The sequence below is a fragment of the Phascolarctos cinereus genome, unplaced genomic scaffold (assembly GCF_003287225.1).
Source record: "Phascolarctos cinereus isolate Bilbo 61053 unplaced genomic scaffold, phaCin_HiC Scaffold_1;HRSCAF=81, whole genome shotgun sequence".
NCBI classification, from domain to species: Eukaryota; Metazoa; Chordata; class Mammalia; order Diprotodontia; family Phascolarctidae; genus Phascolarctos; species Phascolarctos cinereus.
This window is the reverse complement of record NW_027555514.1, coordinates 247,473,100-247,500,925: the sequence shown is the minus strand read 5'-3', so window position 1 is coordinate 247,500,925 and position 27,826 is coordinate 247,473,100. Positions and strand designations below refer to the sequence as shown.

The 27,826-nt window shown below is 35.8% G+C and overlaps 1 protein-coding gene across 1 annotated transcript in view; it reads right to left on the bottom strand.

Moving 5' to 3' along the window:
• The window catches only part of OTOGL (otogelin like), a 194,923-nt gene that overhangs the window by 36,855 nt on the left and 130,242 nt on the right, over positions 1–27,826 (bottom strand). Inside the window, exons 32-42 of the mRNA XM_078150389.1 lie at positions 24,721–24,800; positions 23,492–23,551; positions 19,873–19,943; positions 15,763–15,940; positions 13,455–13,597; positions 12,975–12,998; positions 12,787–12,879; positions 8,304–8,493; positions 6,835–7,049; positions 2,962–3,103; positions 1,030–1,215 (exon numbers count right to left, since the gene is read on the bottom strand). Coding sequence (XP_078006515.1) covers positions 1,030–1,215; positions 2,962–3,103; positions 6,835–7,049; positions 8,304–8,493; positions 12,787–12,879; positions 12,975–12,998; positions 13,455–13,597; positions 15,763–15,940; positions 19,873–19,943; positions 23,492–23,551; positions 24,721–24,800 — 1,382 coding nt within the window. The remainder of the gene's footprint in view (positions 1–1,029; positions 1,216–2,961; positions 3,104–6,834; positions 7,050–8,303; positions 8,494–12,786; positions 12,880–12,974; positions 12,999–13,454; positions 13,598–15,762; positions 15,941–19,872; positions 19,944–23,491; positions 23,552–24,720; positions 24,801–27,826) is intronic.

Sequence of the window (27,826 nt, the reverse complement as noted above, 5' to 3'; positions counted from 1 at the left end):
TGTCAGGAAAGGGCTTTGTAAGCTGTTAAACACTATATAAACACAAAATCATGCCTACAATGTAGATATTTTATTTTTCTTTTTTATAGACGTTTTATTGTGGAAAAAGTATGAGCCTTTTGACACAGTGACAGAAGTAGAGACTCCAAAAGCAAATAAACCTTTGCATTCCCCAGTGTTGAACATGCATCATTGTTGCCCAATTTCACTAAACCTAAAGGGAACATACATCACCACACCTATATGCTCAACAGAGTGTGTCCATGGGTTTTGTCTTCTCTTGTGTACACAATTTTTTAAATGTCAAGCTTGTTTCTAATGTGTATTTCATTTCCAACACCCTTCCTCCCCAACTTGTCATTCAATAGCTACATCCTAGTTGTTCTGTCTGTGTAGGATTCACCTCATTTGACCATCTAACCTAGGAGAGGTAGTATGGTGAAGTGAACAGAGTGCTGAACTTAAGAGTCAGGAAAACTTAAGTTCAAATCCTACCTATGGCACCGGGTGACCTTGTGTAAGTCATTGAAACTGTTTGGTTATCAGTTTCTTCATCTCCAAAATGAATGGGTTGGATGGAAGACCTGTAAGGTTCCTTCTAGTTCTAAATTTATGATCATTATCTATGATAATCTGAAACCTGATTCTACAATAGCAAGAAAAGATAAGAGGTCCATAAAATTAATGGTTTAACATGGACAACGTTGAGCAGCAAGTCCTTCATTTTGTACTATTTTTATCTGCTGACATGATGAAGAAAAACTGACTTGAGAAGTAGATGAAATGTCTTCTGTTTAGATGTGAGGCTGACAAGAGAACCTCTCACCTTGGAAACTAATCAAGCTTCTACCTCATTTAAAGTCATGTCAAGGAAATGATGTTTTTCCTGCCCCCACCTTCACTCTTCCCCCCCCCACTTTTATCTCCACTGGCTCCAAGTCCATTCCTAAGTGTTCTAGATAAGGAAAAGTTAATGTAACTAGTTTTTTAAATGAAATGCTTGCAAAATATCTTTGCACTGCTACTCACCACATCTTTCTTCTTGAATACAAATAATAGAGTCTGGCCTGTGAAGAACAGTTCCATTTGCACACACACAATCTTCTCTTAAAAGTTGGCAAGATGACTCTTCAAAGAACCATTTGTTCTGACATGTTTTGGCTGCACAAGATTGAGCACAAGGCAGATATTCCATCCCTTCGGGACAACTCAAAGCTGTAGGTAAAACAACAGCATGTGACGGCGATGCAATTCAATTCAAAAGAATACACATTTATTAAGCATTCACTTAACTATTTTTCCCAAATGAAATGACACTAGAACCTTTAGTAAAATCTGGCAATTTTCAGTCAGTGATAAATAACTACTGTGAAGTCACAGACAAGTCGTAATTTCTTTAAAAAGTCAGCAAGTTGTATATGTAAATCCCTGTTGTAGGTACTAGGGACACCAATGAAATAATAAAATGTCCCTGACCTCAAGGACCTTCCATTCAACTGGTGATTTTCCTAGTGATAAAAAAGAAAATGAATGATTTAAATTCTTGGAAAAATGGAATCAATTTTTCCACTGAAATAAATGTGTGTGGTTGAGAGCCAGCATGGTGTAGTACAGAGGTTTTAACCACCCAATCCACTGGCCCTGTGCAGCCTGTAACACTCCTGAAAGCAGTATGAACCAGATTAAAATGTAATTGGGAAATATTTAATGAAATAAGTAAAAACACAATAAAATATAGTTAATATTACATTTTAAAATTAGTAGTCACTAATCCATTTGAGTTTGACACCATTTCTATAGCAGTAGAGACCTATCCTTATATCCAGCAAGATCGGAGTCTAAGTGTCTCCTATGATACATAATGACTGTACGACCTGGAGCAAGTCACTGAACCTGTGAGCCTCCGTTTCTTCTTTCGTTCACTGGGAATAATGATAGCACCTTCTTTACAAGGCTGTTGTGAGGTTCAAATGTGATCATGCCTATAAAGTGCCTGGCAAATGGTAAAGTACTTTGTAAGAGTACTTGCTATTATTATTGTTATTATTATCGCAATCATTATTATTATTAACTGGTATTCCTTTACTAAAGCCTGTCTTCAGTGTTTTATCATGGCATAGAGCTGGCCCTGCTTGGGCTGCTGAAGAATGTGTCAGTGGAGTGCAAATTTTGACAGGTCTAGCCAACTGAGAAAGGTTTGGCTAAGTTTAGAGAGTTAATACCATACTGACATCAAAATGATATATTTTTTAGCCACAGTCATTTCTGAATATCATCTTCTAAATCATGGAGGAGTTGCAATCTGCATCAGTGGAGAGAGTATCCACAGTAAGGAAATTACAAATCCTTGAAGTACTGAAGTTGAAACATATGTATTCTCTGGTATTAAGAAGAAGCATCACAAAGAAATCAGTCACCAAGTGGGTATTGAGCATCCATTTCCAGCACTAAGCTAAGTTCTGTGACAGTTGAAAAAAGAAATATAAGCTGTTCTTAGCTATTCATGTTTCAGCTTGATCTAGTTTTGTCTAAATGAAATTTGAATAACAGGCATCTAATGTATAGCTTCAATGTAATTTGCATCTAACAGGAAATAAAGGCTGCAGCGTCTCTGCTAAATATGGTCAGGAGTAGCATACTTGAAATATGCTTTAGAATTACATACATGTTTTTGGCCAGAAGAGAGAGAAGATCATTGCAAATAGAGTTAAGGTTAAACCTTTCATTTTGAAAGAAAAAAATTAATAAGGACTGCATAACACTTAGACTGAATAAGTCCATTTCTACCATGTTTTACAGTTTTTGCTGATTAGCAGCAAGATGACAAAGGCAGAATTTTTTAAGTTTTTATGCTAAAAGATGTAATATTATTTTAGAAATAGAAAGCACCACCATTTTAGAAAAGCATTTCTATGGGCCTACTATATGTTTAGAGAATAACTGCCTGTCCTGATTACTTACAACAATAATCTGATGTTCTCCATTGAATGCAGATATCATATTTGTTGCACAAAGCTACATATGCAGACAATACATCACATTCATACTTCCAAAAATAGGTATGGTTGATCCACATCTTCTCACAAAACTCCTCTGGCAAAACCTAGAGATGGGGTGTTGGGAGCAGGACGTGAAGAGAGATGCTTTAGTTGATGCTAGGTAGGACTCTAATTGCACTGAGGTTGCTTTGAGTTGCATGCATGTATTGCAAGTAAAAAATCATTATTGATCCTTTTAGTATAGGTATTCTAAACCTAGAATTTGTGAACTTATTTTTTAATATTTTAATAACTGTATTTAAATATAACTGGTTTCTTCTGTATTGTGTGAATTTAAAAACATTATTCTAAGAAATAGCTCATAGATTTTACCAGACTGATAAAAAAAAGGAAAAAAAAGGTTAAAGGCACCCCCCCACCCCACACTGAAGCATCATAGACTCAAACAGATGATCAGATATTTGAAAACATTAAGTTGTCTTTGGTTTATGGTGATAAAAAAAGCATACTGGGTAAGATATTTATCACTTAGGTCATTTCACATATACTCATCATCATGCTAGAAAAGAGATGGTTAAAAAAAGTAGATTTACACATATGGCTTTATGATACTGCCCCTTTTCTAGTTCTATCTTCTCCAGACACTAACTTAAATTGTGGTCTGCTGTGTAGCTCCTGAAATATGCTTTAATTATACATGGTATCACTAATTAAATTTTGGTATGAAATATTCTTCAAAAATGACTGTTAATGTTGAGCTATGTGAATAAATTATGTAACTTTGTCAGGTCTAGACATAATTATGTTTTTATCCCCTTTAGCATCTACAGAGTGCCTCATTGAAGAAAAAATTAAAACCTGAACAATTTAGCTCTTCCCTTTTTAACCCCTCTTCTACTTTTCTTCTCTTTTCTACCATGATATTCCCATCACTCTTCACTTCTCCATATCCTGTTATTCTTCCTTCAAGGTCCATATTTTCCTCTAATCTAGATTTGATGGTCCTTTTTGATCTTGCTTTCCGTATTCTTTCATTTACTTCTAGATGTCAAATTCATTTGTAATTACTCTTTAACCCTGCTATTATTTTAAAGATAGAATATGCTGTTTGGGGCATATGTAATTCATATAAGCTCAAGAAATTAGAAACATAGAAAATTTACTATACTAAGCATGTGCAAAGTTGTAGGGGATGGGCAAAGGAGAGATTAAACATCAGTCCTGTTCAAAATTCCTAAATGCAATGGATCCATCATCTTATTGAAGACTTTTTATTTCAGTGGCACATATTGTAATCTATTCTCATCTGTTCAGACTGGGCTGCTCTTATTTCCCTTAAGTCTACCCATAAGCCTGTCATGTAAGGTGAAGTGATAAAGACCTTCTTTAGTACTGTTAACACTCTATAGACACTACTACAAGACACAGGCTGCCCAAGTTTATTCTGGATTTTGTTCTGGATTTTTATTTCAATTTTGGTCCTGATCTGTTATTTTATTGGTGTATGTAACTCCAAGAGGCAATCCCATCTACCAAAGTAGATTAGTAACTCTGCAACTCAATTTCTTGTAGCATTGCTTGAGAAAGTTGTCTGGAGACCTGAGAGTTTAAGTAACATGACCAAAGTCACACACATAGTGTGTGTCAGAGACAGGACTAGAAGTCAGATCTTCCTGATCCTGAGATCATCCCCTTATCTATAATACCATACTATATCATGTTCTAAATTTCTTAAGAAAATTACCAAATTTTTCATCATCTCAATTTTTAGATTGGGCTATCAATGGAGATTGGGGCAGCTGGGTGGCCCAGTAGATAGAGTGCCAAGCATGAACTGGGAAAACTCATCTTCCTGAGTTTAAATCCAACCTCAGACATTTACTAACTATGTGACCCTGGGCAAGTCACTTAACCTTCTCTGCCTCAGTTTCCTCATCTGTAAAATGAACTGGAGCAGGAAATGGTAAAATATTATAGGACCTTTGTCAAGAAAACCCCAAATGGGGTCACAAAGAATCAGACACACCTTTAAAACAACTATCAATGGAGATTCATGGGGTAGCTAGGTGGGGCAGTGGATAGAGCACTGGCCCTGAAGTCAGGAGGACCTGAGTTCACATCTGGCCTCAGACCAAATACGTAACACTTACTAGCTGTGAGACCCTGGGCAAATCACTTAACCCCAATTGCCTAAAAAAAAAAAAAGGAGATTCGTGACTCTTACTGTTTTAAAGTCATCATGATCAAGTAGAAATAGAGCTGGCCTTGAAGCCAGAAAGATGTGGAATCAAGTCTTCCCTCTGACATATATTGATTGTGTGAAGATAGCAAGTCACTTCCCCTCTCAGTACTCTAGGTAACTCTCTAAGACTATAATTTTCGGAGAAAGTGCTGACCTGAGTTGGTAGAGGGAGTTTCCTTTCCTGACAGTTCTCAATACTAATGAATCCATTTCCTTTATACCATGGTTTCTCAACTTTTTTTTTTTATATGTGTGTTATAGACCCCTTTGGCCAACTGGTGAAACCTATGGACTCCTTAAATTTCTTTTATTCATAATTTAAGGAAATTCTAAATCTCAGTCAAAGGTTAACGAAATTAAAGGTATACTTTTTTCCCATCTAAGTGCTTGGACCCCTTGTATTCTATCCATAGATCTCTCTTCTTAACCTCAGGTTAAAAGCCCCTGTTTTATACGCAGGATAGGCCCTCTGGGATAGTTCAGATGTCATCCTCATAAAAACAAAGGCAGGAATGCAAAAATTTCCCTGTTCCATTCCTGGCAGTCTGTAATGAACACTTAAATGAACTGGATGTCTTTGGTCATGATCTCTTCCTTCACCCCTGTTTTACTGTAAGAAGTGGCCTTTTCTCTTTGCCAATGCAAACCTTCTACATGCATAAGTGATCCCATTTCTTCCTGTCTTCTGCAATAGATTTCACCTTCTATCACCCTTCTTTCTCTACTATTCAAAATCTCTCTTTCTGCTGTGTTTTCTTATTCCCTAAAGACATACTCATGTACTCCCCATCCTCAAAAAACCCTCACTTGATCCATCCATCCTGCTATCTTCCCACATGGGTCCTCCCTTTTGTGGCTTACCTGGAGAAGGCCTCCATTGACTTTCCTCTTACTCTCTTCTGAACTCTTTGCAGTCTGACTTCCAACCTCATCATTCAATTGAAAATGCTCTCTCCAAAATTATTAATGATCTCTTAATTGCAATTCAAATGGCCTTTTCTCAGTCCTCATCCTTCTTGACCTCTCAGCAGCCTTTGACACTTTTGTTGATCACCCTTTTATCCTCTCTTCTCTCTATATTTTTCCGGTTCCCTCCCAGCTATCTGTTGACTTTTTCTATGTTCTCTTTGGTGAATCTTCACCTAAATTTCATGGACTAACAGTGGGGATCCCCCAAGTCTCTCCTGGGCCCTCTTTTCTTCTCCCTCCATACTATTTCACTTGCCAGAAAAAAATCTCCCTCCTCATCTCTGCCTCCTAACTTCCCTGGCTTCTTTCAAGTTTCAGCTGAAATCTTACCTTATACAAGCCCTTGTCTCCCTCATTAACTGCAAACTCCTTGAGATGAGGAACTATTTGTTTTTATTTTTTTACTTCTTGCCTTTCTTTGTATCCCCACTGCTTAACACAGTGTCTGACACATAGTAGGTGCTTAATAAAGGTTCACTGACTGATTGACTGGATTTTAGATGCCATCCTTCTTACTATGACATAGGATAATTCTGATTTCCATAGGAAACCAGCACCTAAAAAGTAATATATTAGTTATTATTCTCAGTTGTGCTAGTTTACTGTTATTTTTAATCAACTTACTTTTTTATGGCACGGAATGAAAGCTGTTTTCTTTAGCAGCTCTACACAGTGACTACAATCATCTTCAGTACAATTTCTCACAGGTCTTCTTGTTGTAACATCAAATAATTTATCAATTTCCCAGCTTTCAATAAACAATCCAATATCATCCACATTTGTAATGATAGTGCCATTTTGCATCCTTAGATCATCGTCTGGGTCATCATTGCAAACACCTAAAAAGAGGGCATCGCATTTACTGGAAACAAGTCACGAGAGAAAAGGTCATGAAGATCATGAAGATAACTGGGTCACTTTAATATGTGGTTCGGGAAAAATGGGTTTAATAAAATGAATATGGTCCCAGGATGAGAGAACACCCAAAAGGTCTTAGAATGTCCACAAACCTGAACGTATAAGATAAGATATAAAGGAGAAAGAGATAATTTTAGCACTTAAAGAAGTGGCAATGAAAATTCTGATGAGGGCCTAAGGAAAAAAAAATAACCCTGCCATTACAAATGATAAGTTTCAATTGGCTAGAAAACACACATATGTAGAATATCTCCTTTGCCAGTCTCACCTTTGATGTTTACCCCTTGTGTGCTCTAAGGCAGTTCATTTAACTTCTCTGGGCCTTAGTTTCTTACTCTGTAAAGGAGAGGGTGTGGGAAGAGGGAGGAGTTGAAGGAGGAGGAGAAGGAGAGAAGAAAAAGAAGGAGGAGAAGGAGGAGGAGGGGGAAGAAGGAAGAGGAGAAAGAGGAGGAAGAGGAGGAGGAGGGGGGAAAGGATGAGGAGGGGGGAGAAGTAGAAGGAGGAAGAGGAGGAGGAGGAAGAGGAGGAGGGGGAGAAGGAGGAGGAGGAAGAGGAGGAGGAGGAGGAGGAAGAGGAGGAGGAGGAGGAAGATTTGACCCCAAGTCCCCTGACCCCAGAGTCACTGTGCTTTTCACTATGCTTCCCTGCCTCCTTATGTGATCTAGACTTATGATTTCATTACTATGGGGAAATCTTAATATGGAAATTCCCTTTATAATGCAGATAAGCAACACTTTTTTTGATCCATCCATCCTGCTATCTTCCCACATCGGTCCTCCCTTTTGTGGCTTACCTGGAGAAGGCCTCCATTGACTTTCCTCTTACTCTCTTAACAGAGTTATGTGAGGACACTTGGAGATTAAATGACTTACCCTGGTCAAACAGAATGGTAAACTATCACTTTTTAAATCAGAAAATCAGGGCACAGGGACAACATTCAATTCAATTTAAGAAACAGTAATTAAGAACCTAACGTCTATACAATACCATATGCCAGGTGATACAGACTATGACAAAATGAATAAAACATAATCCCTGGACTCAAGGATTTACAATATAGTGGACAGGGAGAAGGGGAAGTGACCACAAATAATGAGAGCACAAAGCATAACAAATGTAACTTCAGTAAAACAAAAATGTTTTGAAGATATTGAGATTTAAGAAGCAATTCTCACCACAAAGTCCTTCTGTGCTGTGATTAGCAATTGGTGAAAAGTCATAGTGAATATCTATAATTCCTGTAATATGTGCCCATCGAATTCTAAATCCTCCTGGAGTGTTTATGACATACATAGCACCAGTATCCTCAATAGACAAGCCATTCTCTGAGAAAGGTAATGATTCAATGATAGAATCCACTTCTACCTAAAACATTCCCAAAATACCTTATTAGTAAAATGGAACTGGTTATACACACATCAGTTTAAATCAAGATATTCCATACTATTTCCTTCACATCACTGGTCATCTTTGGGGTTTTTTTGTTTGTTTGCTTTTTTTCATGAGGCAACTGGGGTTAAGTGATTTGCCCAGGGTCACACAGCTAGTAATCACTGGTCATCTTTGAAATTCATCTTTGGACTCCTGACCATACTGCAATATCAGAAGATATTGGCATTAAAAGATGAGCATTTTTTCACCAATGGGAAGCTTGGAGTTATCAATCACATTTTGTAATTTCCTAAAGGCAATCTAAGCCCCCCTTATCTCCCTGTTCAATCTGGATCCATCTCATAGTTTATTTGCAGAGTTTGTCAAAGAAATATATGCTAGTCTAGATAACAGGCATTCTTCATCCACTTGTTTTTTCTTACGTAGATAGCTAGACCAAATTCTATTCTCTTGTGTCTCATACCTAAAAAAATTCTTTGTGATTTGAATTTGTTCTCCCAATTATTTTCAGGATTTTATTTAGCAACTACTTCTATTTTCTTAAAACTCACTTTTCTTCTACATTATATGCACTTATATTTTAGGTTTTTTTTTTATCTGCTGTTGAAGGCTTCATTATCTCCTATTGTTATAATAGGTATCATTTATATAGTACTCTAAGGTTTGCTTTATATACATGACCTTACTTGATCCTGACACAAGCCCAGTTAGGTTGGGCATACAGGTATCACCAACATTCCCAATTACAGGGGGAAAGTGGAGTTCAAAGAAGGTAAAAAATTTATCCATGGTCAAATGGTGAATAAGTGTCAAAGACAGGATTTGAGCCTATATAATACAGACTCAAAATCTAGCATGTCTTTCACTGTATTCTGCTACCTCTGGAGATGTGACTCTGCAAATTTGAATATGAATATCTTCAATGAAATGAAAGGGAAGGTAAAATTATCGCTTTATTAATTCTGTAGTTTCCTTTTAGTAAAATCACTTAGGTGATGAATCTCCTACTGTCTCCTATAGTCAAAAGTGTTCTCTATGAATTCACAAATGCTTGAAAGTGTTATCAGAAGCATCTGACAAGGTACTGTACATACAGTGGCAATAAATTAATGCTGTTGACCTAAAATGGCATTTAAATGGAAAACATAATCAGTGAACAAACTCTGGTATATACTCAAAAAAAGACAGTGTGGTATAATGGAAAGGGAATTGAATCACAAGTCTAAAAACCCAGTTTCTAAGTATCAACAGCGATCAGTTGTGAGACTATGGCCAATTGATCTGGCTTTGTCTTGGTTCTCTTGTCTCTTGAGCAAGGAACACAAAAGCTCTTAGATCCCTTTCAGCCCTAAAATTCTATGGAGCTCCAAATGTTTGTGTGTGTGTGTGTGTGTGTGTGTGTGTGTGTGTGTGTGTGTGTGTGTGAATGGAACTATAAAATCCTCAGTCTAAAATATTAAGAATGAAAGATACAAACAGTAATCAGTCTAAATTATGGAGTGGTCTCTATGTTATATGCAACTTGTTACCCTCATGAATATAAAATAATTAGAATGAAGCTAATCCTCACCAAGTGAACCCTTACAGAGGGAGAAGTGATCACCAAGAGTAAGCAAGGGTTTATTAAGAAGAAATGATGGCAGGTTATGCTTATTGCTTTTGGTAGCTTCTAGATGAGTAGGATCATTAGATTTAGAGCTGGAAAAGACCTTAAGTGCCATCTAGTGCCATCTCCTTAGTTTATGAATAAGAAAACTGAAGCCTAGTTACTTGCCTAGGGATACTCATGAAGTAAGGAACACATGGGATTTGAACCCAACTTTTCTGATTCTAAATTCATTGCTCTTTCTACTATGCCATGCTAGTTTTAATAAATTAGGGAAGTGCCATGGGCATAAAAAGGCATATTTCAGCAAGGCTTTTGACAAAGTTTGTCACCACATCTTTGTTTTGAAGATGGATAGATGTGGACTGGCTGTGTATGGGTGTCAAACAGCCAACTGACCAGGCTCAAAGAATGGATATTAATGAATTGACTGTCAGCCTGGAGAAAGGTCTTTAGGGAAATGTTTTGGGTATGTGTCCATGGATCAATTCTGTTTGATATATTTTTAATTATGCCTGTAAAGGACTAGATGTCAGTTGACAAGTACTTATTAAGCACCTACTATATGCCAGACACTGTGCTAAAATCTGGGGATACAAAGAAAATCAAGCTCCCCCCCCAAAAAAAAGAAAACCTTTGCTTTCAAGGAATTCACATTTTAATGGGAGAGACATTCTGCAAACAACTATGTATCAATAGAATAATTTGTAGATAATCAACAAGAGGAGGCATTAAGTGGACTGACAAAGGAGTTTAGCCCAGAGTAAAGAGATGGAGTTTCTGGTATAAGGAATAATAGCAAGGAGGCCAATGTTGGCAGATTGCAGAATACCTGAGGACAAAGGGATGAGAGTAAGGTATAAGAAGTCTAGAAAGTTAGGTATGACACAAAGCTAGGAATAGCTAATATCCCCAAAATCCTCAACTACAGAACAATGGCTAGAATTGTAGATTGAAATTAATAAGATGAAATATAAAGTCTTACTCTTAATTTTTAAAAAAATCAACTATATGAATAAAGGAATTGAGAGGGGTGGCTAGAAAGGAGTTCGTATTTAAAAGGTCTACATTTCTGATTGATTGGCGGGGAGGAAGCAAATAAAATCTTATGTTAGATTTAGAGACGAAGAATGTCCGTATTGAGAAAGTGATAGGCTTACTTTATTCTGCCTTGGTCAAACCATGCTTAAAGTTCTAGCCACTGCATTTTAAGGACATTAACATTCATGAGCTAAAGCAAATGAATCCACAAGGATGGTGGAGGGATGTAAATAAGGACTGGTTGAAAGAGCTGGGGACAGTTAGTTTGAAGAAGAGAAGACCCAAGGAGGACATGGACTGGTACTTTCAAAGTCTTCAAATATTGGTAGAACTATATGGAAGAAGGGGTAGAGTTGTTCTTTTTGGCCCTGAAATGCAGAAGAAAGACCAGTGCATGGAACTTACAAGAACACAAATTCTGGATTAACCTAAGGGAAAACTTCCTAAATCAGAACTTTCCAAATATGAACAGCTCCCCATGCTAAAGGTCTTTAAAAGCTGAGTATCTACTTACTGAGGACACAGAGCACAAGATTTCTGACTTGGGTAAGGACTGGATTGGAGGATTTCTGAAATGCTTTCCAATTCTAAGCATGTGATTCTTTCATCTCACCCCAGGCAATGTCAGTGATAAAAAAAAAAAAGTTTTATTCTCACTTCTTTTTTATACTTTCTGCTTAGTTATAATTGTTACCATTTTAATTTGACCCAAAAGATACTTTGTAATTATTTCTTATGAGCACAGAGCTTTTCTGAGAGACTGGACAAAATACAAAGAGTAAATAAAATCCAGTCTTTGCCATCATGAGGCTTACATTCTAATGTTGTTCAGTCATTTCAGTCATGTCCAACTCTTCATTATTTCATTTGGGGTTTTCTTGTCAAGAATACTGGAGTGATTTGCCATTTCTTTCTCCAGCTCATTTTACAATGAGGAAACTGAGGCAAACAGGGTAAAGCGACTTGCCCAGGGTCACACAGCTATTAAGTGTCTAAAGCCAGATTTGAACCCAGAAAGATGAGTCCTCTTGACTCTAGGCCTGGCACTCCATCCACTGTGCCACCTAACTGCACTTTACATTCTAATTGATGGCTGTGTACACTGATAAACTGAAATTCAGTATCTCTATGTTGTAAAGTTTTGATTAAAACCTTAAATTTAACTTTAATTTTAACTGATATGTACATATAATATTTAAGGATCCCTAAAGTGAAAAGTGAAGTATGGTGAAATGGAAAATGTGCTGAGTTTGGAATGAAGAGGTTCAAATCTACCTCCAATATTTACAGGTTGTCCACTTTAACAAATTCTCCAAGCTTCAGATTTCTCATCTGTTAAAAAAAAAAGGCAGGGGGTGGCGGTGAAACACTTTTGTACCTACCTCCCAGTACTATATTGAGGCCCAAATGAAATAATCTGTGTAAAAACATCTTATAAACAGGAGAAAACCTTAATTAACATTGCTAAATTGGTCTTGAACAAAATCATTTGGATACCTTAATAGCAATGAAGTTCACAGTAGTATAATCTCTTAATCAGAAATATGTGAATTTTTATTTATTACCTTCTATACCATAGCAATTTTCCTACAGCCATTCATTAATTATTATTTCCTTACCTTTCTTGTTAAACGATTGATAAGTACGTTATATGAGAGTGATGTTATATTTAATTTCTTGAAACAAAGGCCTGATGTCTTTGCAGGTGAAACCTTTTTTGGAGAGATTTAAAAAATTGGCAACTTTATGATTTTATACACAATAATGTCTGTAAGTAGAATACATGAAAATTTTAGGTAATACTCACTAGCTTTCTTTTTGAATTTCCAATCTGAAAAAATACAAAAATATATTGTCAAAAAGAATATATTACTAACCACTGTTTTCCCATTAATACTAAATGCATCTAAAATGACTTACATGTAACTGCTTAGGAGTAAAATACAAAAAGGTAAAATGTATAGATAATCTCTTGAGATTTCTCTAGCTCTGAGTTCCTCTGATATTAGAGAATATTCAAATTGAAGCTCTATAAAAAGATGCTATACTGATATTAGTCCTCATGAACAAATAATAAAAACCATTCTTTTCCTCTCTATAGAAATCTTAAGCACAGTGACTGAAGAATGCTGCATATACTGCATGAAATAGCCGATATTTTAGTTGGTTTTACTTTTTTTTTTTTTGCAAAGAGAATTCAATGGAGATCAGCATATGACTGCATATGACAGAATAACTATGATTATAATAAAAAAGTAAAAAAGTCACAAAGTGAATACTAACTTACATGATTAATGGGGCATTTCTCAATATGAGCAATTATGATTTCCCCAGGAATCTGGACTAAGATGTAGGAAGCCATACTATACAGCGCCGCACTATTTCCATCAAATGTAATAATGCTTAGCTCTGACAACATTGAACATCGACCTAAAAAATTTAAAAAAAGTATAGTTAGTCATTATAGTTATAAACTTTTTATGCTTTTAGCATATCCTTTTAGCATTGCAAAGGTACAAATAAAATGATCTTAAGAAGGCATTTTTTATAAAAGAAGAGTTAATTGCTGAAAAATTACAAGTTGTATTTAAAGTAGGAGTCTCAGATTTCAGTTTAAAAATAATTAACTTGATCCAATTACAAAGGACAAATATGGTCCCAAGGAAAAGACGGGGGAAGATAGCTCCTCTCATTCCTTCGCAGAGGTAGAAGGTCCATTGGTGTGGAACATTGCATGTGTCAGATATTTTTTGATGTCTTGATAAGTTTGACCGAGTTTTTTCTTCTTCTTTAAAAAATGCTTTTAGGGGTGACTCTTTGCATCAGGGATACAGAGGGATACAGGGGAAAATCTTGTGGAGGTAAAAACAAAAGATATCAATAAAAGTCTATGAAAAAAGAAAATACTATCTTAAAACATGTCACACAACACTAATGCATTGTTGGCAGAGTTGTTAACTATTTCAACTATTCTAGAGAACAATTTGGAATAATGCCCAAAAGCTATAAAACTGTGCAAACCTTTTGACCCAGCAATATCACTACCAGGTCTGCATCCCAAAGAGATTTAAAAAAAGGAAAAGGGCCTATATGTACAAAAATATTCATAGCAGCCCTTTTTCTGACAGCAAAGACCTGGAAATTGCAGGGATGCCCATCAAGTGGAAAATAGCTGGACAAATTGCTGTATATGATTGTGATAGAATACTATTGTGCTATAAGAAATATAAGAATACTATTATGCTATAAAAAAGAAAAATTCAGAAAAATCTGGGAAGACTTATATGATCTCTTGCAAAATGAAGTAAGCAGCACCAGGAGAACACTGTACATAGTAACAGCAATGTTGTACAATGATCAACTGTGAATGACTTAAGCTATTCTCAGCAATGCAATGGTCTAAGACAATTCCGAAAGACTCATAATGAAAAATGCTATCCACCTCCAGGGAAGGAACAGATGGCATCTGAATACAGATTGAAGTATACCTCTTTTTACTTTCTTTATTTTTCTTGGGGGTTTTTTGGTCTGTTTTCTTTCACAACATAACTAATGAGGAAATATGTTTTGCATGACTGCACATGTATAACCTATACAAAATTGCCTGCATTCTCAAGGAGGAGGGAGGGAAAGAATTTGGAACTCAAAAAATTTAAATAAGCGTTAAAAAATTTACATGTAATATGAAAGAATAATTTTTTTAAAAAGAGTCACACCAGAGCCAGTTGTACTTGCTTTTAAATACAAAGTTCAAACCTCATTCTTTGCATTTTAGCATAAAGCCATCACCACAAATCATCAAATCTCCCACTTAATAAAAGTCTATAGCTTGCTTCAGTATAAAAAAAAATCTATAAATGAAAAATTTTAAATCAACTTGATTTTGACTAACAGACTGGGAAATAATATCTCACTCTTTTGTTACACAGGGGGAGGGGTGTCTTCCTGAAAAGTGCTAGAAAGTATCTGTTTCAATCCATATTTTCAACATACTATCAAAGGCCTCATTATTTAAAAAGGTCTTTCAGCAAATTTTTTTTAAAATGAATTTTGAGGTCAGGTAGGTGGTGCAGTGGATAGAGCACCAGCCCTAGAATAAGGAGGACTTGAGTTCAAATCTGGCCTCAGACACTTGACACTTCTTAGCTCTGTGACTCTGGGCAAGTCACTTAACCCCATTGCCTAGAAAAAATTAATTAATTAAATAAATGTTGACATCTTTTGTTTTTACGTCATCTAAAGTGTCCTTGTCTCCCTCCTCTTCCCTTTCCTAGAGAGCTATCTCACATAACAAAGAAAAAAAAGAGAGAGAGAGAAAACAGCAAAACAAATCAATTCATTGAAAAAAATCTGAAAATGTGTGCCGTTTTCTACACCTATTGACATTGCACCTCTGCAAAGGAGTGGGTAAAGGCACCTTCTAACATCTCTTCAGTGAATCATTTTTAAAATTTCAAAAATAATCACTCTCTGATTTTGTTTTTTAACTTCCAATTTTTTTCTGATGCCATTGTTATTAATGGTTAGGGTTTGGATCATGCTTTCAATGCCCAGAATGTACCACTTCTACTTCTGAATACCGTATCTGGACTTACAAGGGCATTCCCATTCAGGGCAGCAGGTATCATTGTTCACTTGAACAGGCATTCCTCGAAAGCCACAGTCAGGTATGGTTGTGTCCTTTGGGCAACTGCTTGATAGATTGAACAATACCCATTCCTTATTAATACATATGTATTGGTAACAAGTAAATGTAGGTTCCATATATTCTGGCTGTTGTAAAAAAAATAGAAAGTAAAAATAGAAATTATTTCTCTTTCCAAAGCAAACATGATATACATTCACTTTACAAAGCAATTCAACTGAAAAAAAAATTAAGTGTCTAATATGTGCAAGGCATTCAGGTAAGCTCTAGAGATACAAAGAAATAATCCCTGCCTTCATGAAGCTTATACTCTTCCAAAAAAAAAGGGGGATAGAACATTTATAAAAAGAAATAAATACAAATGATACAGAGCATAATGCAATGCAATTTTAAAAGGGAAGGAATACTATAGGTGAGGGGATAATAACTGCTAACACTTATATAGTGATACGAGGTTTGTAAAGAGTTTTATAGATATTATCTCATTTTAAGGCCTCTGGTAGGAAGTAGAACATGAGCTGTGCTTTGAAGGAACCTAGTGATTCTGTGAGGTGAAAGTGAGAAAAGACAGCATTCTAGGCTTAGGAAGCTATTTATAGAAGGGCTAGGAGGAAGGAGAAGGAATGTCATATGCAGAGATCGGGGATCAGACAATTTGACTAGAAAAGAAAGAATGAAGAGAAGTAATATGAAATTAGACCACAAGGGTAAATGGGAGCAGATGGAGGGCTTAAAATGTCAGATTGAGTATTTTATATTTCATCCTAGGAGCAATAAAGAGAAATTTAAGAGTTTTGAGTAGTGATGGGAGAGTGACATTTTTTTTTTGTCTTTTGTGTATTTCAGTTTCTCAGGTGAGTAGATAATGAATTGGAGAAAGCAGAGATTGGAGGCAGGAAGGCCAATTAGAAGGCTAGTGGAAGAGGTGATCAGAGCTTAAGGTTGTGTAAGTAGAGAAAAGGGAGTAGAAAGATATTGTGGAAGTAGGATAAAATTTGGCAATTGATTGGATACAGTGAGGGATAAAGAGGAAGAAAGGATAATGTGCAAATAAAAATGCAAATATGCAAAAATTCAACACAAATCAAAAGTAAAAATTCTAATTGAGATTCTTTCTATAATTTAAAACTTTTACAATATAATCAATTAATTATTTACTAAAAAGCAATGACCCATTTATTTTAGGATAGTGAATATTGGCTTAATCTAAGGTAGCTCTAAAGTTAGAATTTCCTGAAATTACCAAAGTAGTCAGACATCTCTGGTCTCAATTTTTGGGAATGCTTGTATTTGTTTTCAGAATCATCTAGTAATTGCTAATCCTGTATCACTTTTTATCACATCATTTTGACACCTAAACAAATTATTCAAGTAGATTTGAAATGAAATTATAAACTAAAGGTGCCCAAGTATCTCTTTGGGAAACTTCTTTATGCAATAATATATATTTCCAAATGCAAAAGTATGATGGTGTCCAAATAGCAAACTTTATAGATCACAGGATAATAGGTATAGAGTTGGATGGAAGCTTAGAGGTCATCTAAGACCTTTATTTTATAAATGAATTAGCTGAGACATAAAGAAGCTAAGAGATTTGCCCAAGGTCGTATAGGAATTAAGGGGCAAAACTGGGATTATAATTCAGATTATCTACATATTGACAATCTCCCCACTATACCTTGCTATCTCTCTAAATAGTATTAGAGAAAGGATTTGAACCTAGATATTTTGGAGTCTAGGCTGTCCTCCTTCAATATAAATTAATTTTAAATTGTGACCCAAAGACAGCTAAATAGAACCAACACAAATTTCTTTCTACTGAACATGTTTAATTATAGAAACTGGGAAGCATAAAAGCTACCTCTGATTTTAATATAATCTAAAAGCTGTATCTAAAATGTGGTATGAATCATGCCTGAGTCTCTTTTGCCATTATGGAGTCATGTAGAGGATCTTGCTCATTGATTTCAAAGGTGTTTTTCACTTAAACAAATTTCGCTAGTCATAGAGTATGGGGATTATTTGAAGGCATGGATGTTTGTATGAAATATGTCATGCAAATTTCCCTTCAACCAACTGAAAATAACCAAATTACCTATTTGATAAGGGGATTCAAAAATAAAATAAGTCTGCGATGAATACATACAAATGTACATGATGTACATTTCTACTTTTCAGGCAGATATTTATTTATTCAGCAAGATATTTATTTCTTTCCTCTACTAAGGTCCTGCTTTGATATCCTTCATTGTATGGTGGTGACTCCAAATTCTCAAAGGCTAGAAGAACACAGCCTTATCAGGCATTACAACAACTAGGAAAGACTTTGTGGATATGCACTTATAACAAGCTGTACTTCTTCCATCTAAGGACTGGCCTATATTAAGTTCACACAGCCTCATCATTAAAGAGTTAGATAGTCTTGAAGACAGATATTCCTAACTCCAAAACTAGCCATTAATAGTTTCAATAATTCACTTAAAATAGCCAAGAAGCATTTTACTGTTTGAACACCTCTTATACTTTGGAACGCATTATTCTAACATTGCAGGTATATTTTATTTTTACACATTTTATAAAAATGCAATTTCCATTTTGAAATATTTCTTTAAGAGCTGAAAAGTCTTATTCAATAAAAACATTTCTTTCATTGGTGAATTATTTTAATACATTATAGCAGTGGGGAATATATAATAAGTTTGACAAGGAATATTGGAATGAGTTAAGATAATACATGTATCATAAAAATGACAGGCTTATTCATTTGTATTTTAAACAATGGACCACAACAGAAAAAAAGAAGCTAAGCAAATGTCATTGGGAAAATTAGTTGTCAATATTGTGGGAAAGTTATTTAGACTATCATCTTACAACTTACTCCCAAAAATTCCAGTTGGATGAGTGATTTAAACATGAAAAAAAAAACCCTACAATAAATGAAAAAAATGCAGAATAAAGTATCTATCTAAATTATGGAGGGGAGATTTTTTTGATTTGACAAATAGAAGAGGCTTATTAAGGACATGACAGATATCATAGACTACATGAAAATAATCAAAAAATTGCAATAAAAACAACATAATTGAAAGGAATAGAAAATAACCAATTGAGAAAAATATTTGTGACAAGTATTAGATAAAATATCATCTAAAACCATAAGGAATAACTAAGAAGTCACAGTGATAATTCCCGGTCCACAATGTATAAGTTGTCAAAGGAAACAGACAATTATAAAAAAAAAAAGCTCAGATTGTGAACAATCCTTTAAAAATACACTTAACCTTACTACTTATCAAATAGAATCAAATAAAGCCATTTTAATGTACCACCTCATTCCCACTGAATAGGCAAAAATAATTAAAAGCAACAAAACTCAAGGGAAGAATTGCAAACATAAAAAAATGCATTTTTAGAGAGCCAATCTGGCAGTTCATACTACAAGTTACAAACATAATCATGCTCTTTGATCCAATGATTTCATTGTTGGGAATATACCCTGAAAATCTGATTTTGAAGAAAAGCTCTTCAAAGATTTTCATAACATTGTGTTAAATTGATTTTTTAAAAACTGGAAACAACCTAGCAAAAAGGAAATGGTCAAATAAATGTTGGTATATTAATGTCATACTTTAATAAAATTAAGATCTCTCAATATAAGGAATAAAATTAACCTGGGAAGGATGATATTAATGATGCAATCAACAAAAGTAGTAGCAGAAGAATAGGCCACATAAGAGGAAAAGTAAATGAGAATAAATAGAGAAAGAATCTTTATTAAGCAATTAGTGCATGTCAGGGAATGAGCTAAGTCATGAGAATACATATACAAACAGAACAAAAGACAGCCCCTAAACTGTTATAATACTATATATATATTGAAATTAATTTAAATATAGTTACTAAGCAAGATTAATTCATTTACTAGATTCAATATCCAGCTTTTAATAAAACTTTATTTTTAAAAAGAAAGCAAGCCACAGGGTTTCAACAAAACCAAAACTGAGATAGAACCTTTGGTACAATAATAAAGAGAAATGTGTAACTAGTTGAGATATATTACCACACATTCTGAAGCAGGAGTAGGAGCCTCCTCTTCTGGGCACTCAGATGGAACGTGTGTGGCAGGAGGCACTGTAGAGAAAATGAGTATAGAAATAGATCAAGTTATTATCCCCACTGGAGCCAGGTAAGGCTGATCTGAGAATTTAAAAGAAATTGTCTTTATGGTTGGTGATGTCAATTGTATCACAAAAGACTCCTTAGTGGTTACAGAATTTGGATTTTGAGACATTTCCTAACAAATCTCCTAAGCCTGACTAAATTCCTTCAGTGAATTTGCAGAATGTGCCATGGTCATTTCTGAAATGCATATAGGAATCTCATTTTTTTAAAAATTCATTAATTTATTTTTAGTTTTCAAAATTCACCTCCACAAGATTTTGAGTTCCAAATTTCCTCCCCATCTTGTCCCTCCCCCCACCATAAGATGGCACACATTCTGAGTACCCCTTCTCCTAATCTGCCCTCCCTTCTATCTCTCCCCCCTTCTCTTATCCCCTTCCCCTTCAATTTTCCTATAGGGCAGGATAGATTTCTGTACCTCATTTCTCTATATCTTATTTCCCAGTTGCATGTGAAAACAATTTTTTTAACTGTTGTTTTTAAAATTTTGGGTTAGGAATCTCATTATTAAGGAAGTGCTTATTAGGAGTGACAATGACTGGGGCTGTGGACTGAGTAGTCATTAAGTGGTATTTTGGAGTAGCTTTACATAGACAACAAAACTGTGAAATATGTTTCCATGATGTCTCCAACAGTTTTTAACTCCTAGTCATTGGACATATTCCCAAAATACTCAAGGTTGAACAAATAGCTAATTTAAAAGTAAATAAGGGAAATATATGCCTGAGAGAAATGAATCCACTTCCCAATGCTGAAAAAAGGAAAGAGATATTTTGCACTTTTACTTAAAGACAATGCAGCCATCTACATTTAGCTCTCTACATATACTACAATGATTTTTGTAAAGTCATTTTCTACCATTTAAAATTTATAAAATTGCTCAATTAAGGCATGATTTCCTTTTGCCTGGACCTTGAGCAGGATTTATTGTTATTAGATGGCAGTATCTTTTAGCCAACTGTAAAGTTTTTGTTCATTTCAATCAGTCACGGTAAAGTCTTAGAAGAAAGTGATGAAGATAATTCTAATACATTCCAGTGTTAAATAAGGGAAAATATTGATGGTATAGAAATTAAGAAAAACACTTGGTGTGTATGATGGTAGGGAGGGGAGGATGGAAGAGGGTCCAAGGTTAATTAAAAGCTACAAAGTTCTGTAAGTGCTTCAGAACACAATGGTGAGGCAAAAAAATACTTGTACACAGCATGCTCTTAGATTGCTAACCACTTAATTAATAGAACTGAGAGCTGAAATACACCTTAAACATTTGGCTCAGGGTTCTTAACCTTTTTCTCTATGTCATGGACCCTTTGGCCGTGGTCTGGTGAATCCAGACTTCTTCTCTGAATTATGTTTTTAAATACATAAAATAAAATATATAGGATTACAAAGGAAACCAATGTTATTGAAGTAAATATATAGTTTTCCCATCCAAGTTCACAGATACCCTGAAACTATACATAGACCCTTGGGATCCAAAGACCCCATGTCAAGAACTGCTGATCTACTCCAACCATCTTATTTATAGATAAGAAAACTGAGGGACATAGAACTTAAGTGACTTGTCCAGGGTCATATAGTTTTCTAAGGGACAAGAGTAAGAAGCAAACCAGCTTCCTCTGACTTGAAGTCCAGTGCTCATTCCACTCCACAATTCTTGACCTTTATTTCCCTGGGAGATTCCATGGAAGTCCATGAGGAAATGAGATTCAGTTTATAGAGATTCAATTTGGTAAAAAAAAAAAATAGATAGGTAATTAATAATAATAATAATGATAATAAAATTTATCCTAGAAAATATGGGATCTCTGTCATGAGAAATGCCATGTCTTAGGTTGGTATGGCAAACTATCCTTCAAAAGGAGAAAAGTGATTGGAAGGAATAAAGTGTTCTAAACCGTGGTGGCTACAATTCATTTCAGTATTGGAACTCATTTATCCTTTGTTTTGAAGAGGACCAGTGACATCACAGGGTGATGTCTTGACTCACAAGTGAATTGGATTTAAGTGAGGTAGAGTTGCACAAAGCCGCCAACCTCACTCTCTTTTCCAGAGTCATTGAAGTCTAGTGGCAGGACAAAAGTTAGGATGACTGGCAATGGCCAGGGATACAGTAGATGACGTTGGTATCTTAGATGTCTGACCAAACTCTAAGTGCACCTTTGTCAGCAGCCATGATGACTGTTGAAACAAAATGTTCTCATCTGCCCATTCTGCCAGAGGAAGTTTTTGCATGCTTGGGGTGATAATCCCCTAACTCACTTATGGGTTTGAGGCCTATTGGTTTAGCCCATCTCCTGAGATGGTTTTACTGGGAGTGTGGCCACTACAGCTACATCTTCTTGGAACCACAGGTAAGAGTTGGGAGAAAGGTGTACACCAAAGGTGACGAGCAGCCCAGAAGAGGGCTTGACAAGCCTTCACACCAGAGGAGCTAGTCTTCTCTGAAGACTTCTCTGAACAGCCCATATGCCCCTGGATTAGAACTATAAGCAGATGAAGGTTCAGTGTGAACCGGTCGTGTTTTTAAAGAACTCAAAATGGAAAAGCAGAACTTAAAAGAATTACTAATATTTGTCCTGGAGGCAAGAATAAAAGCAGTAAACAAGGAATCTTAGTCAGGCTACCTACTTTGATGGCTCCATGACATCTGTCATGATCCTGTGTGACTCTAAAATTGTCACAGGAATCCCACTTAACGTGCTGTGGAAGAGGGGTGGGGGTAGGCAGGTCTTCCGTAGAATTCCTCTGTAAGCTTTCAGTCTGTCCCATGATTGTCCTTCATTCTTATTATCTGAAGAACCTATCTAACTGATCTTTGGGGTTTTGTTCTAGTTACAGATTTCAGATGCCAGCTAGGAGGATAATGGTAATAATGATGGGCATTAAGTCACCCTCCAGATATAAGATTTTCATTAAGAAAATGTGAGTCAAATCTGGGGAAATGCTGCAGTTCTAGACAAAGGGGCTATGAGTGTCAGAACTCTAAATGAAGATGAAATAACTAAAATTGGTAACAGAAGTGAAGTCTGAGAGCACTAGATAGAAACTGCAGATTTCAAGCCAGAATGTACCCCAGAGGCTATCTAATCTCACTTGACAGATGAGGAAACTCATTTTTCAAGTGAGTAAACTGAGGGCCAGAAATTTTAAGAGATTTGCCCAAAATCACTCAGTAAGATTAAAGCCTTTGACTCCAAATTCAGTGGCCTTTCCACTGCGCAACACATTAATCCCATACCTTGTTTGACAACAATTACCACATTTCTAAAGCACATTCACAAAGAATTTTCCACATGTGACCTCTTGTATTCTGCGCAGATTAGCTTCTCTTAATAAGAAGTTTATCAACATCCTGTTTTCTAATTACCAAAGTTAATGGGATAGTCGCAGGAAATGGTAAATGGGATAGTTGATGCAATAGTAGTTAATGATAGAACAGTTCCAAGTCTAATGCTACATAATGTAACTTGTAATGTTACTGCTGCCAGTAATACCGGTTTCCCCTGGCTTGGGCGGCTTGACGATTACAGCTTCTGTAACCGGCACAGGTATGCCTATAAAGAAAAAAAAGGTTAGCTTTTTGAATCATATTTCTGTGAGATGAGGCTCACCACAATTCAAACAGTGCAGAAGGTCCCGACCTTATTTGAATCTTATAACTGCAGAAGACTTCAATGAACCCAACATGAAGGTAGGTGGACTATTAATATCCTTTAATTAAGAAAATAAGAGATTTGTCTATATCTTTTAAATGAATTTATATTTTCAACATAATGGCTGCTACACATACTTGAAAACAGGAAGAAATATATGAAGAAATTATTTTATAATAACAGCTCAAATTTATACAGGCTGTCCCAAAAGTTTTAATTTGGTTTTAAACTCTAACAGCTTAAAAGTGCATTAAGATTTTTGGGATGTCCTGCACAGTTGGTTAAAGTTTGCAAAGCATGATAGATAGATAGATAGATAGATAGATAGATAGATAGATAGATAGATAGATAGACAGACAGACAGACAGACAGACAGACAGACAGATAGATAGATAGATAGATAGATAGATAGATAGATAGATAGATAGATGGATGGATGGATAGATAGATAGACAGGCAGATAAGACAGACAGACATAGACAGATAGGTAGATAGATAAATAGATAGACAGATAGATAGATAGATAGATAGATAGATAGATAGATAAAGTACCTACAGTGTGGTAGGTGCTGGGTGTACAAACACAAAAATGAAACCATCCCTGCCTTCAAGGAGCTTCATTCTATCAGAGGAAACAATATGTATAATTATGTATAAATACAATTAAGTCCAGTGCTCTCTGTTAGGCCATGCATGCTGCCAGTATATAGAGGTATGTCTGATTTTTTTGGTGTACTGAGTCTTGCTACATCTATTTTAGAAGCTAAAGATAAGAATGGCAGGACTTTATATACACAGGATTATTGAACCAATTACAGTAAACCTGAAAGCCCCCAGGGGTCCTTGGCTCCCACACTGAAAGCCACTGGATGCAGGAGTCTTAGGATCAAAATATGCTTTAGGAGGAAGAAGTAGTGATGAGCAATTATATAATGAACACGAACAAATATCAACCATGGACCAAGGGAAAGGAATATAACTATGACAAATGATTCATGATAAGAAACTTATTAGCCACTACATAGAGAAACAAATAACATTCCTACATAAGAAATAAAACATATACTTACAGTCTGCAGGATAAACACATTTAAGTGTGACTTCATCAAGGATCATGTTCTTAGGACAGTATGGCAAGCATCCTTCAACCCTTTAAATATGTATTTTTAAAAAGTATAAGAATCATTCTTGAAGTAAGAAAAAATAGAATCACAATGAGTGAAAAAACATTTATTAAATGCCTACTATGTGAAACCTACTATGTGATGTATTTAACTGAGATATTATCTTCCAAAATTTCCTTTATGGCTCTAGTCAGACTCTGACAGCTACTGCATTCTTCCATGAAAATTGAATCTCATGTCCTCTTCCCCTAAATTCACACATTAGTAAGGTGTAGAGATGCTGTATGACTTCAACAAGGTTCTCAATGTATTCTTGTCACTCAGTGTTATTTAAGGATATTTCTATCACCTTATTGTTAATGATCTCAGTGCAATTAGAAAAAAAAAAGAAAAACTTGCTCATGTACTTCTTAAGACAATCCACCAAAAATGTTTGTTAAGCACTAAATACATACATTCCAGATTGGACTACAAAGGTAAAAGTCAAAGTCTCTGCCCTTGAGGAGTTTATATTCTATAGGAAAAAATAACACATGTAAGTAAATACAAAATGTATACACAGTAAATACAATGTAATTGTAGGAGGAGAGGGATGCTTTGAGGGGTGAGCTTTGAAGGAAACAAAGTATCTCAGATTTGAGGAGGAAGAACATTCCAGGCATGAGGGACAACCTAGTCAAAGGCAAAAACAGAGGAGATGCAATGTTATGCACAGGAATAGCAAGTAGGTTATTGAAGAAAGTGATGTATATATAGTATAGCTAAAAAGGTGGCCTGGCCCCAATTGTGAAATACTTCAAATGACAAAAGGAGGATTTTCTGTTTTCCATAGAGACAATAGGAATTCCTGGAGCTTTTGAAGTCAGGAAAATGGCATGCTCAAACATGCTTTTTAGGAATAGAAATTTGGCAGCTGTGCAGAAGATGAAGAAGTGAGACCCTAAAAGTAGAGATATCAGTTAGGAGGCTATTGCCATATCTAACGTGATTAGAGACTGAGCTAGGGCGGTGACCATGTGAGTGGAGAGAGGAGACAGACTTGAGAAATGTTGTAGAGGCGGAATTCTCAAAAATTGGCAAAACTGGGGGATGAATGAAACCAGGAAATCAAGAAAGACACAGATTTCAAAACTGGGTGACTGGAAAAATTGTGATGCCCACAATAAAAATACGGAAGTTCTGAAGAGAGGTGGATTTAGGGGAAAATAGAAGGAATTCTGTTTTGGACACATTTAGTGTAAAATCATTTATACTGGCTATGTAACCCTTGGTAAGTCCCTTAACCTCTCAGTGCCCTAGGCAGCTCTCTAAGACTACACATTGTAAAGTAGGTGGCAATCTACACTGGGAAGGATGGAGTTTTCTTATGGGAAGTTCCCAATATCAGCGAAACCATAGGTCTAGTTACTTCCTCCACCCCCCTAACAAAAACATGGGATATCTAATTGAGAACATCTATTTGGTAGCTGGTAATGTGACCCTTGAGCTCAGGAGACAGACTAAGTCTGGATGTATAGATCTATATATAAACCTGGGACATACATATACTGATACTCTTTCCAAAGATAGTTTTCATTTCTATTCACTTTCCTCTCCTGTAAAATGAGGGAGGTCTACTATATGATCTCTAAGGCCTTTTAAAGGTGCAAAATTTTACAATTCAATAGTTAACTGATTAACTGATAGCAATGAAATTAGGCAGCATGAGGTAATAGAAAATTAAATGCATCCGGAGTCAAAATCTAGGACCAAATCCACGCTCTGCTGCTTATTAAGTATTCAACATTAAGAAAGCTGCTAGCCTTCAATCTCTTCATCTGTAAAATAAGAAGGTGAGACTAGATGGCTTCTGCCCACATTGAAATCCATGATCCCAGGATCACTATTTGCCCTCAAACCAATGAGCCTGCGATTCTGCCTAAAACTGCCACTAGGGGGCACTCAGCCCATAGGTGGAACTATTCTTGAAGGCATTAAAGAAAAAGAAAATGGTGTTGGTTTCAGATTTTACTGCAGTCTCTTTTAGCTTTCTTAGTTATTTGTGCCAGCCACCTAAGCATCTTCCTTTGGAAATGACCAGGATGATCAATTAAATAAACTGCTCATTTCACAGCTTTCATTTGGACTGTGTATATCATGTTCTCCACTATATTTCATTCCGGTTCCTGCCAACCCTGAAAATGAGAGGTGAAAAAACAATAACAACAACCTTCTACATAGCTGATAAAGAATGGAGGCCACACACTATCACTGGGTCTTGGTAAGTAGTTTATTGTGTAACAAATGGCCAAGGACTCTATGTCGTGAAAAAATGAATATGTTCCGAAATGCTAAATCAGTAGAGGACCAATTTATTCTTGTAGGTTCTATGAAGCTTTAAGCTTTGGGTTGAGTACTAGTGGTAAAACATCTTTAAGGACCAGGGTAGGTAAGGAGAGGCTCATCATTAGCAGTCTGGCCACCAGAGATGAATTTTTTGGTCACAATTCATGAATCTGTCTATATTGCAATCTATAGACCTGAAGGGAAGTACCCATCCTTACGAAACCCTTATCTTTTCAGTGGATGAGGCAGCTAGGTGGTGCAGTGGATAGAGCACTGGGACTATATGCAGAAAGACACGAGTTCAAATCCAGTTTCAGTTACTTCTTAGCTGTGCATCCTTAGGTAAGGCACTTAACCTCTTTTTGCCTCAGTTTCCTTCACTGTGTAAAGTGGAAATAATAACAGTGCCTACCTTGCAGAGTTGTAAGGATCAAATGAGATAATTGTAAAAAGCACTTATTAGCACACAGCCAGGGTCGTAGCAGATTTAAATGTTTAGTAGGAATAAATGTTTATCCTTTCTTTTCTTTCTCAATTAACATTTGCCATGCGCAACATACTGAACTGGAGTAGATAGAAGCAACATTCCATCTATTTTTACCCCACTATTCCCAGTAAAACTGACTTTATCTTTCTAAGATGAATATTTTAAATCATACCTATACCTATTTTTCATCCAATTATATGATATATTAGCTACAATAGTGATATTTAGTAGTACTTTATG